This window comes from Eretmochelys imbricata, chromosome 10, assembly GCF_965152235.1.
Source record: "Eretmochelys imbricata isolate rEreImb1 chromosome 10, rEreImb1.hap1, whole genome shotgun sequence".
Lineage (NCBI taxonomy): Eukaryota > Metazoa > Chordata > Testudines > Cheloniidae > Eretmochelys > Eretmochelys imbricata.
In genome coordinates this window covers 48,088,519-48,103,032 of record NC_135581.1, presented here as the reverse complement: position 1 = coordinate 48,103,032, position 14,514 = coordinate 48,088,519, and the positions used below count along the sequence as shown (strand labels likewise).

The 14,514-nt window shown below is 45.7% G+C and overlaps 1 protein-coding gene across 1 annotated transcript in view; it reads left to right on the top strand.

Annotated features, from left to right (window-relative positions):
• The window catches only part of SNUPN (snurportin 1), a 14,055-nt gene extending 4,844 nt beyond the window's left edge, over positions 1 to 9,211 (top strand). The window contains exons 3-9 of the mRNA XM_077829317.1: positions 829 to 976; positions 1,600 to 1,704; positions 2,107 to 2,203; positions 2,950 to 3,047; positions 3,255 to 3,332; positions 4,738 to 4,818; positions 8,166 to 9,211. Coding sequence (XP_077685443.1) covers positions 829 to 976; positions 1,600 to 1,704; positions 2,107 to 2,203; positions 2,950 to 3,047; positions 3,255 to 3,332; positions 4,738 to 4,818; positions 8,166 to 8,495 — 937 coding nt within the window. The 3' untranslated portion in view covers positions 8,496 to 9,211. The remainder of the gene's footprint in view (positions 1 to 828; positions 977 to 1,599; positions 1,705 to 2,106; positions 2,204 to 2,949; positions 3,048 to 3,254; positions 3,333 to 4,737; positions 4,819 to 8,165) is intronic.
• The last annotated feature ends 5,303 nt before the right edge of the window (positions 9,212 to 14,514 follow it).

Genomic DNA, 14,514 nt, shown 5'->3' with positions numbered 1-14,514 from the left:
TCCGATCTTGTAGGCCAGGTGTTTTATCCATGGTGTTTTGCTATGTGGCATCTACTCCCTGTAGTGTCCTGTGAATGTGAAGGCTGGCTTTGGTGTGCCTCCAGCACTTACCCAGGGGTTGGCGTGTTCGAAGGGTGGCACTAGTGCTATCACGTGTAGCTGCTGGGCTGGGAGATGGGGGAAGGCTGGTACCAGTGGGTCAGGAACGGTCCCTTGCTACTGCTGTGAGAATGTATAGTTGCTTAGAATCCACGGAGCTAGAAGAATAACTCCACATGGCGTGTCCGAGTGCGTAGCCTGTATGGCAGTTTGCATGGAGGGAAGGGGAGAGCATGCGTGGGAATCGGAGCAGATATGGAGAGTGGGGCATCCCTGTGCCGTCGGGAACATGTTCTGAGGTGCAGCTTTGAGGATGACCCGCTTGGGTTCCTTATAGCTGTGTCTTCCCAGAATAAGAATGCTCTGTGACAGGATGTGCGATTACTGTGTGTTCTGCTCATGCTTTGGGTATGTTAAGGCAGAGGCCAAATAACTCTGGCACTGAGCTGTGTAAGGGGGGATAGACGCCGGAGCTCCACAACCCACAGTCTGTTGTTAAAGTTAGAAAACAGTTGTTGTTCTGGTATTCTGGCTGGCTCGTGTGCGGATGGTCTCAAAGGGCACAGCTGAGAATCCTGATTGGCTACTTGTATGATTCCCTTAACAAGCGCATGTATTCAGCGCCTTGCTCACTGGACCCAGACGCAGCATTCCAGGGTGCGTGGGAGGGCGGAAATGGCCATGTCTCCTTTCAAAGAGGGAAATGCGTTTCTCTGTTCTCTCCTGCAGTAAGCGATTGGACTATGTGAATCATGCCAGGAGACTGGCAGAGGATGACTGGACTGGAGCTGAGGAGGAGGAGGAAGGTGAAGATGCAGGCAATGAGGATATGGACGTTGACGTGGGCAAGAAGTTGCCAAAACGCTATGCTAACCAAGTGAGCAGGGATACATAGCACAGGGAAACGATGGGCCTGCTACTGGGAATAAGTGTGCGCATGTGTCTGTGTGGGAAAGTGCACATATGGGGTGAGTGTGGTCTGCATGCAGGGGTGAGCACGGCGTACATTCGTGCACAGCGCTTATGGGCAACAGGTGAAAGCTCATCTGCAGTCAGGGCAGAACTGCAGGGTTGGGGGAGGTGTGTGTGAATGAAAACTGCAAGGGTAAGTATGTGTGGGTGGATGCCCAATCCAATGGTGAAATTTTAGTAGGGATGGTAAGTAAGGTAGAGTGAAAGTGTTTCCCAAAGTAGCAACACATTTCCTTACCCCTGTTATAAATCCACTCTTATAAATGTTTTAACTGACTGACACCCACAGCTTTCAATTCACTGTGAGACCTTCTGTCATTCCTTATGGGACTGTTCAGTGCTATTAAAAAGAGGTCGGATAGCCACGTAAGTGTCCATTTAGATGCATGGGGCTGTGAACTATAAGTCACTGATGCAGTTCTAGGCCTAGTTGGAGAAAGCAGGGCCATTATTTGTGTTTCTTGACCTCTAAGTATTTGTTCAGTTCCCAAGTGTTGTCATGAACAGTGTTGTTATGTAACCCTACAGCTAATGCTATCCGAGTGGCTGATTGATGTCCCTCCAGATCTGGAACAAGAATGGATCCTGGTGATGTGTCCTATGGGGAAAAGGGCACTGATTGTGGCATCCAGGGTAAGAGATCATAGTGTATATCAACCACACAAAGCACAGTAGTGGAACTCTGTGTGCGTGCACATGTGCGCCCGTCCGTCCATCCTAATAAAATCAGATATTTGTCCATGAATTCTGGTAGTCATCTTCCTGCCAATGCTGCAAAAAGCCCGATCCTGCTCCTAGGGAAGTTTTGCTACTGATGTCGGTGGAGGTATATCTAAAATCAGCTATGCTGTGGGGCCTGGTTTCAATACAGTGGTCCCCAGATGTTGTTAAAATACAGTCCCGTCTTGTAAGGTACATGGAACAGGTCTGGGGTTGTACCTGGATCTGTGTTTTAAAGCCTTGAGTACAGTCAGACCCGTGGCTTGCAGTGTAACAGCAGCAGGGGCAGTTTTGACTTTCTCCATTTCCCTGCAGGGCTCCACTGCAGCTTACACCAAGAGTGGATTTTGTGTCAACAGGTTCCCCTCCCTCTTGCCAGGGGGAAACAGGCGCAATTCGGCAACTGGGAAAGGTAATGATTTGAAGAGGCCTTCAAAATCTGTATGAGAGACCTGGCCTGCTTCTCTGTGTGTATTAAGTCATGAGCTGCCCCAGCAGGACTAGGCTTTCCTTGTGGCTAGAGGGTAACCCAGCCTCCGTGTCTATCCATTTACATCATGATGTGAGATGTACGGGGAATATTTTGCGTATTTTTTTCACTATTTTGAGATCAGTTTCTCTGGGAGAAGTGTGACATGGTTGAACTCAGGCTCACAACCTCCATATCCTTTTCCCACTTAAAAGCCAGAGCTGTCTCTGTGTTAACACAAGTCCCTCTGCACTGGTAGGCTGTCTAGTATTCCCATGGGTAAAGTGTGTGTCCGTCCCCGTAACTTGCCCTTCCTAATATTACACGAAGTTGCATTGATCCTGTTATTTAAGAGGGGTTGTGAATGCATGGAAGTCTTTTCCAGTGGATCCATAGCTTCCTCATTACAGTTTGGTTCCTCTGCCTAGCAGTCTGCCCTGCATGTTCCCTGACTCCAGTCAGCAGAATGGTGTCTTTCCTGTGCCCCTATGAGCTAGGTCAGTGCTGGATTCGATTGCAGTAGCTTCCAAAGCTGGAATGGGAGCGAAGATTGCTCTGCATATTTTTCTGTGTTGAGCAGAGTTCTTCCAGCCCAAGCCGTAGTAAAAGTCCGATAGTGTCAGAGCTGTAGTATGTAGTCCTGAGTCTGTAACACTCCATGCATGGATCACCTGTGTTTGTATGTACAGACTACACGATCTTGGACTGTATCTACAGCGAAGTGAACCAGACGTACTACATCCTTGATGTGATGTGTTGGAGGGGGCATCCTGTTTATGACTGTCAGGTACTGGACCTTTCCTCACCCTAGCCAGTGCATTCAACCCCCCTCCTTACTGGAGGTAGCCTCATTGTATTGTTTGTTCTCTGAACCGTGTCAGATATCAGGGATTCAGTGGAATCTGCAGTAGGTGGATGCCGTGAGGCACCATAGTAGACTCCCTAGTGTTTGGGATGGATGATCACTACCCTGTGTGTCTTCTCCCTTCTCCAGACAGATTTCCGATTCTATTGGCTTCATTCTAAGATACAAGAAGAGGAAGGGCTGGCAGAGAAAAGCAGAATTAATCCAGTAAGTCCTTTGTATCCAGAGCACAAGGAGAGTGTGGGTTTAACTCTCCTATTCAGAATGGGCTGTGTTTTGGTATGTTCGTTGGTTTGATCCTCCACATGTCACTACTCGGTCACTGAAATGTTCTTCTGATGAAATGAGATACACATTCAGGATATAAACAAAACATTTTAAAAACACTAAACCTGGACTTTCCACCCTAAGTGCTGGAGGAGATCTGGGCTGCAGGGTATTAACTGACTGCAACGACACTTTTAGTCTCCCTGACTGAAATGCAGATGTAAAGGAAAACCAGCAAGGTTTCCCCAGGGACAGCATTAGTGCGCATTTCCTCTCCGATAGGAATCCTCTTTTGATGTTAGCAGAGAGCCTCACCTGCTCTCATCAACTTGCTTTCTGTCTGAGAGGTTGAGTTTGAGGCAGAACCAGAGATTCATAAAGCACCAGCCCTTCCTTTACTGAGCTGCGCTGAATGCATGAAGTTGAAGGGACTGAGGCTGTGATGAAGCCAGTTTTTGTGCAGTACAGAGTGCCCTCAACTTTCACTGACTCCAATGAGAGATGATGACAACACATCAAAGGCCCCTAATCACTGAGCTGTTATTTTGAACAGTTGTTCCTGAATACTCTCACTCTTGAAATCCAGGGGGCTACTCATGAGTTTAAAGTCAGGCATGTGGTTAAGCTCCTTGTTGACAGAAGATCTGTTCCCTGTTCTATTAAAGTGGTTACTGCTGCATTTGTGAGCCATGGTCTAAAGGAGGTTAAAAAAAACCCAAATCCTCTGCCAGCCCAGGTCTCTGCTGAGCAAACAGAAACATGGAGCTTGTTCCTATAAACGCTTGCTACGAGGTGTAGTGCTCACCACCACGAGTAATTCACTTCAGTAGGGTTTCTCAGTGGGAAGTATTGTACCCGGTAATAAGTCTTTCTAGGATTGAACCCATAGATTGTAAGCTCTTCAGAGCCGGGAGTCTGATTTATATGGTGCCATGCACCCCTGTGGGGCTATGAAACTAGTAACCGTCAACCAGGCGGAGCTGGTTGTACGATCAGTGATATGCTCAGAGAGAGCGATTTGGGGCTAAACTCACTGCAGGCGTAAGTGGGCACATCTCTGTTGATTTCAGTGGGTACGCATCTTATGTCAATGGCGAATATGTTCATCGACATTCAAGAGATGCTACTTGTGCTCATGCTGAAACAGGAGTAACAAAAAGATCATTGGGCTGGTTTTCAGAAGTGGTGGGCACCTGCATGTGCCATTGACTTGAACTGCAGGTAATCGGCACCTCTGAACAATTAAGTCCTGTCGCTTTATCTCCAGAACCCAAAGCTTTGCAACACTTAGATGGCCAGTGGAAGAGAATGCACTAACTGCTCTAATTTTCTCTTACTCTTTCAGTTTAAATTTGTGGGCCTGCAGAGTTTCCCCTGCACTCCAGAGAGCCTATGCAAGGTGCTGGCCATGGACTTCCCCTTTGAGGTAAGAGGGCTTTCTGACTTCGGTGGAGGGACTGGGAACTTGGGACCATGCTATGGCTCAGTGACAATGGAGCTATGTGTTGTATAGGGGTTTGGGGGGATGGCTTTAAGGATGTATTGTAAGAAGAGAAGCTGCATTTGGGGCAGCATGTCTAATTTTACTTGGGAATTGTGGCTTCTGCAGATATGCTGGAAGCCAACTCAGCTGCAGCCTGGTTCCCATACAATGGACCAACAGTAAAGGATGGTCTCGTGGTTAAAGCACTAGACTGAGACTCAGGAGACTGCAGTCATTTCCCACTTCTGCCACAGAGACCGTGTATGACCTTGGACGATTCACTTAATCCATCTGCATCTTTTCTCCATCTGTAATCAGGGATAACCCTACTTCCCTGCCTCGTGTGGTGAGGACAGATTCACCTGTGTCTGAGATGTTTAGATGCTACAGTGATGGTGACCATATCTGAACCTAGATAGATAGGGAGACAGCCGCTCTTCTCAAGTACCCCAAGCCAAATGCCTCACTGACTCTCAACTGCATCTCTTGAGCTCTCTAGGCCCATGTAAGCAATTACAACAAATGCAGACTGAAACATACTGACAAGCAAATGCTAGATTTGCTGGTAACAATTGACTGTCTGATGCCTTCTTGTTAAGGCAAAGATAGTCATCAGATTTGGTCAGCAAGTCTGAGTCCTCTGAATGGCAGTGCCAGGTCTTGTGCTGGAATTGTACTAAGCAAAGAGCAGAATGCACAGAACATCTATTAAGCCTTTATGATTCTTCAGCCAGTAGGCTCTCTTGACTGCTGAAACTTGAAGAAGCTGGCAGCCTCAGGGACATTTTTGGCCAGAAAGCTTAATTCTGCCTTTAGACATCTCCCCCTGGAAAAGAGCTGTAGAATGTAACCCCACCGAAGGAGGAGTAGAAAGTACCAGGAAGACACTGAAATTCTCAATAAATCCAGAGCGGGAAATTGAGTCTATCAAACTCTCTCATGTACCCCAGTCACAATTTTCCCCCAGGTTTCCAGCCGTTAAAGGCTAGTGCATCAACATGCTGGGTCATCAAGCTGACTCTTGTCTAATTTGGCTCTAACTGTAGCTCTGAGTTCTCTTCCTAAGCCAGTACTGACACAGAAATAGGTCACCAAGCATTCACTAAAGAAAACTGAATGAACGACTATGTTAAATTTGCCACTAGAGGGAGCTCATGAAGTCCCTGTAATGTAGCGTGGATACCATCCATGGGACAAAAATAATTAAAACTTGTTTAAGAGCTACAGGTCGACCAAGCCTTCTTATGGACTGCATCCTGTGAAAACCAAATTAATTTGCTATGTTTGGCTGCTTCAAGAAAGCAAAGGTGAATTTTCCCCATTCGTTAATTATGGAGGAGCGTATAGCGCTCATGCTATTTGAATGATTTCTTGAATGTGATGGCAGTGAGTTTAGCCAAATTTTTCAAACCTCTGTCCCTGAAGTGAAGCTTCTGACCCCAAATTTAGGGCCTGATCCAAAGCCCAGTGAGGTCAGTGGGAGTCTTTCTGTTGATTTCAATGGGCTTTCGATCAGTCCACTGGCCTCTTAAATAAAAGTGATTTATGAGTCTGTTTTTCAGAGATGCTGAGCCTGCACAAATCTGATGGAAGTAATTGAAAATCCTGTTGAAGTCAATTGGAACTGCAGGAGCTCGGCTCTTTGGAAAATCACAAGCTTCTTTTACTTAGGTGTCAAAGTCTGAACCTAACTTGAGGCACTCAAGTTTGAAAGTGTTGGCCACAAAAAAATAAAAGTCCCTTCTTGCCAGTTTCCTATCAAGTTCAGTCTTGTGCAAACAGTAACATTAACCTTCTTTCTGAATTGGCTGGCGTCAGGACAGTGATTCAGTGTAGCGACAGACAGCAAATTAAATTGGCTGGAATGAAAATAGAAACTGAAATAATTTACAGAAAATACTCTTGAGAGGACATGACTTGTCTCGATCTGTCTGATTCTTGGCCCAGCTTATTGAGACTCTCCCCATGTGCTGCAATCTTGAAATAAAAGGAATGCAACTAAAGGAGCTTCCCTGGGTCCCTACCTAGCAGAGTCCCAAAGTTACTTAAAGACTCTCCTACTTTGGGTGGCTAGTATGGCCTCTTATTGACAGCATGCTGTGCGTTATCTGGAACGTATTACATGTGTCTGCATGGCAAAGTGTGGTCACGGCAGGAGCTCTCTTTTCCTGAGTCATCCCTTACTTCCCCCATGTGTGGGTTTGCAGTCGGAATATTCAGGGATTTTGCCCAAGCAGAATATGAATCTCATTGCTTTGGTTCATGTTTGATTAACACAGAAGTCCCCTGTCCATGGGATTTTTCTGCCAGAGCCCCCACAGTGATCGATAACCAAGTAACCCTCTCTCTTCCCCGGTTATTCTGCACAGCTTCTTTGCTCACACACAAATTGCCTTTTAGAGCTCAATCGGCTTTGCTAAAAGGAGCCCCTCCACCCCAAACATTAAGAAATCCCAAGGTAAGGTCTAATCTGACCAAGTGCGCCTATGGGAATCAGTGGAAGGGATAATCGAAAATCCTTAGGGTGCAGGGTAAATCTAAATGGAAAAGAGGCTAAAAGGTAACATCAGCCAGCTGCAGTGCTTGAATTGCAGTGGTAGCAAAAGACTTAGGGCCTGATCCTTCAAGTACAGAGGGCCCTTAACTGCCATTGATTTGAGTGGGAGATAAGGACATTCATTACCTCCGGGATTCATTAAGAATTTATTGAGCATGAGGAAGCTGAAGGAACAGGAGCAGAAGACAGATCAGGACTGGTTGGCATCACTGCCTCTGACTAATCACTTTCAAGGTGTCCTATTCCATAATTTAAAAACAAAACAAACAAACAAAAAATGCTGAAATGTTCTTTCTGTGAGGCTGCTTTCTTAAAAATCAGCCTGAGTCTCTTCAGTGCAGGAGCATAGCAACCAAACCAAAACCACTGATATTAGCTGATCAACTGACATTAGCCTAGCTATTTGTTGTGTTTCTCTAATGATCTGATGGACGTGACCCATTCAGCATTTAACTGTATTCCTATCAAAAGGGGCGCTAATCTGATAGTATTGGAACTCTTCGGTTTCCACTTTCCTCTTCCTTGGTTTATCTCATTGTCTGAAATAATCAAATAAAATGTCTGGTGGTTTTAGCTTGAAAGTGAAAAGAGATCAGTAAAGCTGGGAAGCATCAAAGTCAAATGTATTTGCTTTCAGATCTCTCTATGTGCATACTTACACCTGAAATGCCTCTGTCCCCTGATGTAAATGCTGTCCATTCCTTGTCTCTCTCTCTCTCTCTGCCTCTTACAGATAGATGGGCTCCTCTTCTACCACAAACAAACACACTACAGCCCTGGCAGCACCCCACTGGTGGGCTGGCTCCGACCCTACATGGTATCAGACATCCTTGGGATGACTGTGCCAGCTAATCCACTAACTGCCAAACCAGACTACGCCAGGCACCAGCTCCAGCAGATCATTGAGCATAAGAAGAGTAAAAAGCTGGCAGTAGAGGAGGGATGCTTGAGCTCCAAGGAGGTGGCTGACAACGGACGTTACGAGTTGGAACACTTGTCTACCCCTCGTCCAGCAGAATCTCCCAACAGCCAAGTCGAGACAGGAAGCCAGATGGAGAGCTAGACTACTGTAATGAGTTGGTTTTATTAAGAGGGTGAGGGGCCACAGCGCAGCCTTCTCATTTTCCATTGCTGCTCATACTGGCTGGGAGGAGGATAATGATGATCATTGGATGGCTCTGTTTTAAGTGCCTTTAAGGGAAATAGGTCAGCTTTAACACAGTTTTTGCAAGGACTGTCAAGTCTGTAGAGATGCTAATGATTAGTCCTACCTGCTGAGGAAATCTGCTCTTGGGATTACAGCCTGTGCCAAACTGCATGGTTACTCATTTAGAACCTGATCCTGTTCCTACTGAAGTCCATGGCAAAACTCCATTCTCGGAGCAGGATTCTGATGCCTGTTTGTAAACTGAACACCAAATACCAGGCCGCAGACACACCTTATTAGGCTGAAAGTCTGGGGCATTTCCACCTCCAATCCAGTGGTTTGCACTTAAGGCCCTTTCGATGAAAGTTTTGTGGTCAGTCTGATTCTAGTTTCAAAAGGTTGCACTATAAGCCTAAAATCTGAAGGCTTTATGTTTGACACCCACATGTTACTGAGAAACAGAATTTCCTTGCATCAGAACAGGCCCCTGTATCCAAAAAAGGCCGTGTGCAAAAAGAACTCAGCATAATTTTATTCTCTGACCCTTTTTTGCAGTAGGGGAAATGCCCAAGTCAGGCTGAATTTTTTTTGTGTGTGGTTGAATGTGTAGAATAAAATGTTTCACAAAACAATTAACTCTTCAGTCTCTCTTACAGTACGGATTATCATTTAGATAACTGGTATCTTTTAAATTTGTTTTTAAAAATTGATTATCTTTGGATCAGGCACTTTATAGCACTAACTGAAACCAGGAAAATACTATGTATGGTTGAGTTTCACAACTCTATCAATGCACCTTAGTCCTTATCTCGTGCTCTCGCTGCTATTTCAGTCCCAGCCCTCTCTTGTATACAGACTTTCAACTGCATTGATATGTACCAGGGTATGTCTACACTTGGTACTGCAACAGAAGGGTGTTGTCTGTCGCTATATTAAACCAATCTCCTTGAGAGGTAGCAGCTAGGTTGATGGAAGAATTCTTCCATCAACCCAACCGCTCTGCGGTAAGGGTTAAGTCAACATAACTACGTCGCACAGGGTATGAAGTTTTTCACAGCCCTGAGCCATGTAGCTAGGTGATCTAATTTTTAGGTAGACCAGGCCCTAGTTTTATGATTAAAATAAGTATCTGCTAGGGTGAGACCACCAAACTCAACTGACTGGTTACTCAAACTAGGTTTTCACTGGCGATAAAAGGCCAGTATGCTAACCCACAGGTTTGAACTCTTTATTATGTTATGTAGACAGCAAACGAGTGATGGTTCCAACCAGCCCACTCAAGTTAAAAGAGTTGGATGAAATTTCATACTATAAATACTACTGCAGGTGATGTACCTGATTCTCCATGATGATAGTTCTGCTTGGTTATGAAGAGAAATCGCATTATGTACTGTAGGTGATGAGCACCCTGATGCTAGGAATGATTCTTTATGCGTAGATAGTAGATCAATTTATATACTCCCCCACCCACCCCCATTTTCCCCAGAAAATGCTGGTTTCTATGCCAAGAGTGTAGGTGGCTTGTAGTGGTTTGATTGTACAGCTGATATTGATAATACAAGTGGGCAGCAGGAACTGTAATAACTATACTGAAAACTCAGCGTGGAAGAGAATGTTGGCCTATTATCCCCCTTCATTCACACACACATAGGAAATCACGCTCTGGATGTGTGAATGAATTTGGTTGTTAACATGTGGCTTGAATATGCTACAGACTTCTTCAAACTGCTGTTTATTATTAGTGTGAAACAACTCGGTGGGAGGGCTGTACTACCCCTCCCCCCCTTCCCTGCACAGTGAGGGATGGAGAAAGTATGTGAGGTAATGAGTGTCCTAAGACCTGCTGTAGCCTAAACTAGTGACAGGCTTATGAAACATAATGCTGTTGCTCTCTGTGAATCTCAGATTCTGATGGCAAAATCCAACTGGTTGGGGGAAATTGGTGCAAGAGTCACGCTGGAAGCCTGGGCCTCTAATCAGGGTGCTTTTCAGATACAATAAAGTGCTAATTTATTTAATCATCCAGAAATCTGAATCTAAGGCTAAGCATCCCTGGCTGCTTGCTTTGGGAAGGGGAAAGCTGCAGCTCCGGTTACTATCTTATATGCTGTCCTTCACAGAGCTTTCCAAGGTCCTCCAGCAAAGAGGGGAGTCACCAGTATAAAATACAGTAGGAAGAAAAAAGCCTTTTCTCTGATAGAAGGGGGAAACTGAAACTGTATGTTGTAAAGGATCCCTTGCTGATAGTGCTGCATAGTTCTGCTTTAAAAATATTAGTAGACTCCAGGAGTAAATCTTTACGTTACAATTAATGCTGAAAATGAAAGGGTGTGTTTGAGGAGAAGGTGTTAAACAAAAGTCCCTGGCTGCAAAGCATTCTGTTTCCATAAACTCACAGCTGTTGGGTGAGGTGCTGGTAAGAGAGTGCTCTCCACTCTGCTCCAGGTGGAACAAGCAGCTGCCTCCGCTCCTTGTATCTGTATGTGGCAAAGTAAGTTACTGCCAGGTGCAACAGGAACCTGCTGAGGCAGCGACAAGGAGATAGCTGGGCAAGTGGGGAGAGCTTGTGAGGATGTAATGCCAAAGCCCAGTATAGCAGAACTAGCCAAAGCGTGGCCTGTGGGTTTCTAGAGGTGTGCTCATCTTTAGTGTGGAAAGGCGGCCTACAATCAAGCCCCAGCTCAGAGCTCTGTAAGCCTGCAGGATCTTCAGCCTCCACAGGCCTCGCTTCCATGGAAAAGATGGAGATAGCTGCCTTGTGCTCCATTTTCCTGCAAGTTAAATACCAACCCTCCGGCTGCAGGCAAGTTGCCAGTGCAGCCCTTGTCAGCGGAACAAAATGTCCACCCCTGCCACAGCCACTGAGGCCAGTTGGGGTATAGCTTTCTGAGCAAGCCCTGTTGCAGTACCCAGACGTGCCCCCCAGAGGCAGTGTGCAGCGATTAGCATGAAAACTGCTCTGAATCAAAGCTTTGAAGACATTTTTTAAAAGCCCTTTAGCACTAGCTGTCCCACTCCCCACTAGCAGCAGCTACTGTTCAGCTATATAAGCAGAACTATCTGCCCAGACTTTTAAGTGCCTGTCGCTGAGGTGGAGGTAGATCTAGTTAATGGATTCGGGGAAGTGGTGACCACACTCCCTTTCCTTGGAAATGGGACCTGTAACTTGTGACATGGTGAAAGGGTACGGAAAAAAATGGCGACCGCTGATTTAGTTCATTACTGGTCTTGTTCCCCTACAAGGGAATCGATCATCTATCTATCATTCTAGATATGAATATTGTGCATATCAGTGTGGTAACTTACACAGTGTAAGTGAACTGGAGAGGAGGATTTTTGCTTCTCTCCATCAACCCCTAAGCCAGTGAGAAATTTAGTAGGTAAATATTTATTTTTATTTCATGTATAAAAATAGTGACCACCCCCCATCAGAACATGCTACAAGGAGGAGGTGTGGCTGATCTCTTTGGACCACTGCTTGTTGTGGATCCTGATATGTCAGATAATTGACCAAGTGTGTCACTCCGACCCCAAAGGGCAAGTGCCAGAGAGGTCAGTGTAATATACAGCACAAAAATCACCATTAAGGGCCATTGGTGGGCAAGGCATTATACACTTAGAAGACCAGGCCCCTGCTCTGAGAAGATGAACATCTATGAGAGATATTATTTACTTGTACTACTGTAGCTCCCAGGAGCCCTAGTCATGAACTTGAACTCTGCCGCGCTAGTGCTGTGGTCCCTGCCCCCAAAGAGTTTACAATGTAAGTAAAGACAATGGATTGTGGTAGACAGGAAAGGGGAAGAGATACATGTAAACAATGGGAAAGAACTAAAGCTAAGCTCTTGTAATCACAATACTTTTTAAGGACAACATAGTCTGTCTATCTGCATTGTCTCTATAATGGCCAGATGCAAGAGTGGGAGTAGATAAGAGTGGACTAGGGGAAGCTCTCTGACATCTGGTGAGGGGTGATCCTCGGGGATGTGGCGTGACACAGACCTTGGAGTCTGGGCCATGTCAGATCTTGGATTGCAGAGACTGCAATAGTCCACCCTAATCACATCTCTTTGTGAATGTATTGGACTGCTCAAGCAAGGAGTTCGAAAAAAGAAGCAAGTACATTCTGGAAGAGAATTTGGACATGAGGAAAACAGAAGGGGAGATTTACTTTAAAAACCGTAGTTAAATCCAGATTGGATTACAGGAAACAGCCACAAAGCAGGCATCTGAAGTTGAGATCAAATGAGCTAGCTCTTTAGGCCCAGCATGAATTTCCCCTGATCAGCAGTTCTTTAGTTTCTCATGACCTTCCACTCTTTCCTCCTCAAAAGGCACTTTTTCACATCTGTTCAGCTCCAGGGGAGGTAGGAAAGGAAGGTGGGAGCTCTAGTGTAGACAAGGTAGCAGCAATCACTGCCATTTTAACCACCATGTCATGTAGATTTGTTCTGGCTTAGCCAAAATGGTAGTTGAAACACGAGTGGCTACTGGACTGTTGTTTACCCCACGCTAGTGCTCCCAGGGCTGCTACCACAGATAGGGCTGCACTGGAAGGAATAAGAGTGGGAATTATTTGCAAGGAGGCCTTTTAACCCTACACCATTCACCTCCACACCCATGGGGTTTACTGGAAGAAAGCATCCATAATTGTAAAACATACTACATTTACCCACTCAGTCACACTGTCTTTTGTTCTCTTCATCTTGCTCATCACCCCAGCATCTGAGCACCTTTTGTAATTCCCTTCCACCACCCTTTTTACTGCATGTTGTTTATCTGTGGCCCGATCCTGCCACTGGATCCCCTCAGGCAGATCTTTCCACCAGTGATCTGCAGGGGTGCAGGAGCCCCACCTACATTAACCTGATTGCCGGATCCAGGCCTTAGATTGCGTGGGCTAGTTCTTGCAAACAGCTGTGCCCATAGTGTGTCAGGCACTTTACAAACACAAAAGAGAACAAAGGTCTTTTGGGGCAAGCATGTTGTTTTCTGATCTAGCTATAATGTGCTTGGTAGACTAGAGGTGATAGGGAAAGAATTTACACCTCAACTGGGTCACTTATAGGCAATGGGGGAGAGGTTGTTGAGCTTATAGACTGTTCACAGGTATGCAGAAGTTCTCTTGCAACAGGGTGACTTCTAATATCCTCTGTTGTATGAATCTCTCTCCCTCCCTTGCCTAGATTCCTCTTTCTGTTCTTTTTTTGCCCCCTCCCTGTATCTCCTTTGCCCCAATGGATAGCTTCCTGTTTCTCCTTCTTTTGGACGAATGCTTCTCTTCCTTCCTCCTCCCCTTTCTGCTATGCAGATCTCTCTGCCTTCCTCCTTCCCTTAGATTCCCCTCCCTGGCTGTCCTCTGCCGCTGTTTGTGAATGAGACTCAGTTTCTGAATGGAGTTGCTGGGGGCTCTGGCTGGCTCATCAGGGGAAGCAGTATTGGCCATGAGAAGGGGAGGGGGATGGGTTGTCTTTGCTTCCTTCCTCCCTCTCTGCTGCTTTTGAGGAATAAGGACTGTGAGACAGACAAGCGAGAGATGGAGGCTGCAGGAAAGAGCTTCATTCTCTAAAAGGAAAATACAAATGAAGAGAGGGAATTGATGGTCTCCTGCTAACTATATTCAGGAAGCAACAGCAGGGGGATCTTGCAAAGGCAGAGAAGAAAAGCCCAGGCGGACTGAGCCGCAAGCAGATCTTGTGGGGGGAATGAAACTTCCAGAGCAGCTGGGTTTTTTACCCCCTTCTTGTGTGTGCAATTTTCTCTAATCTGCAAAAGCTTTTATGAAACCGAGGAAGAACTAAAAGAGCGTGACGTTTGCAAAGAAACCAAAAGAATCGTTGCAATTTAAAAGGGAACAAAACTGAACTTTAATTTATTTTTTCTTGCAAGTTGCATCAGCTTTTCGGGGGAAGGGATCACTGCATTAACCTTTCTC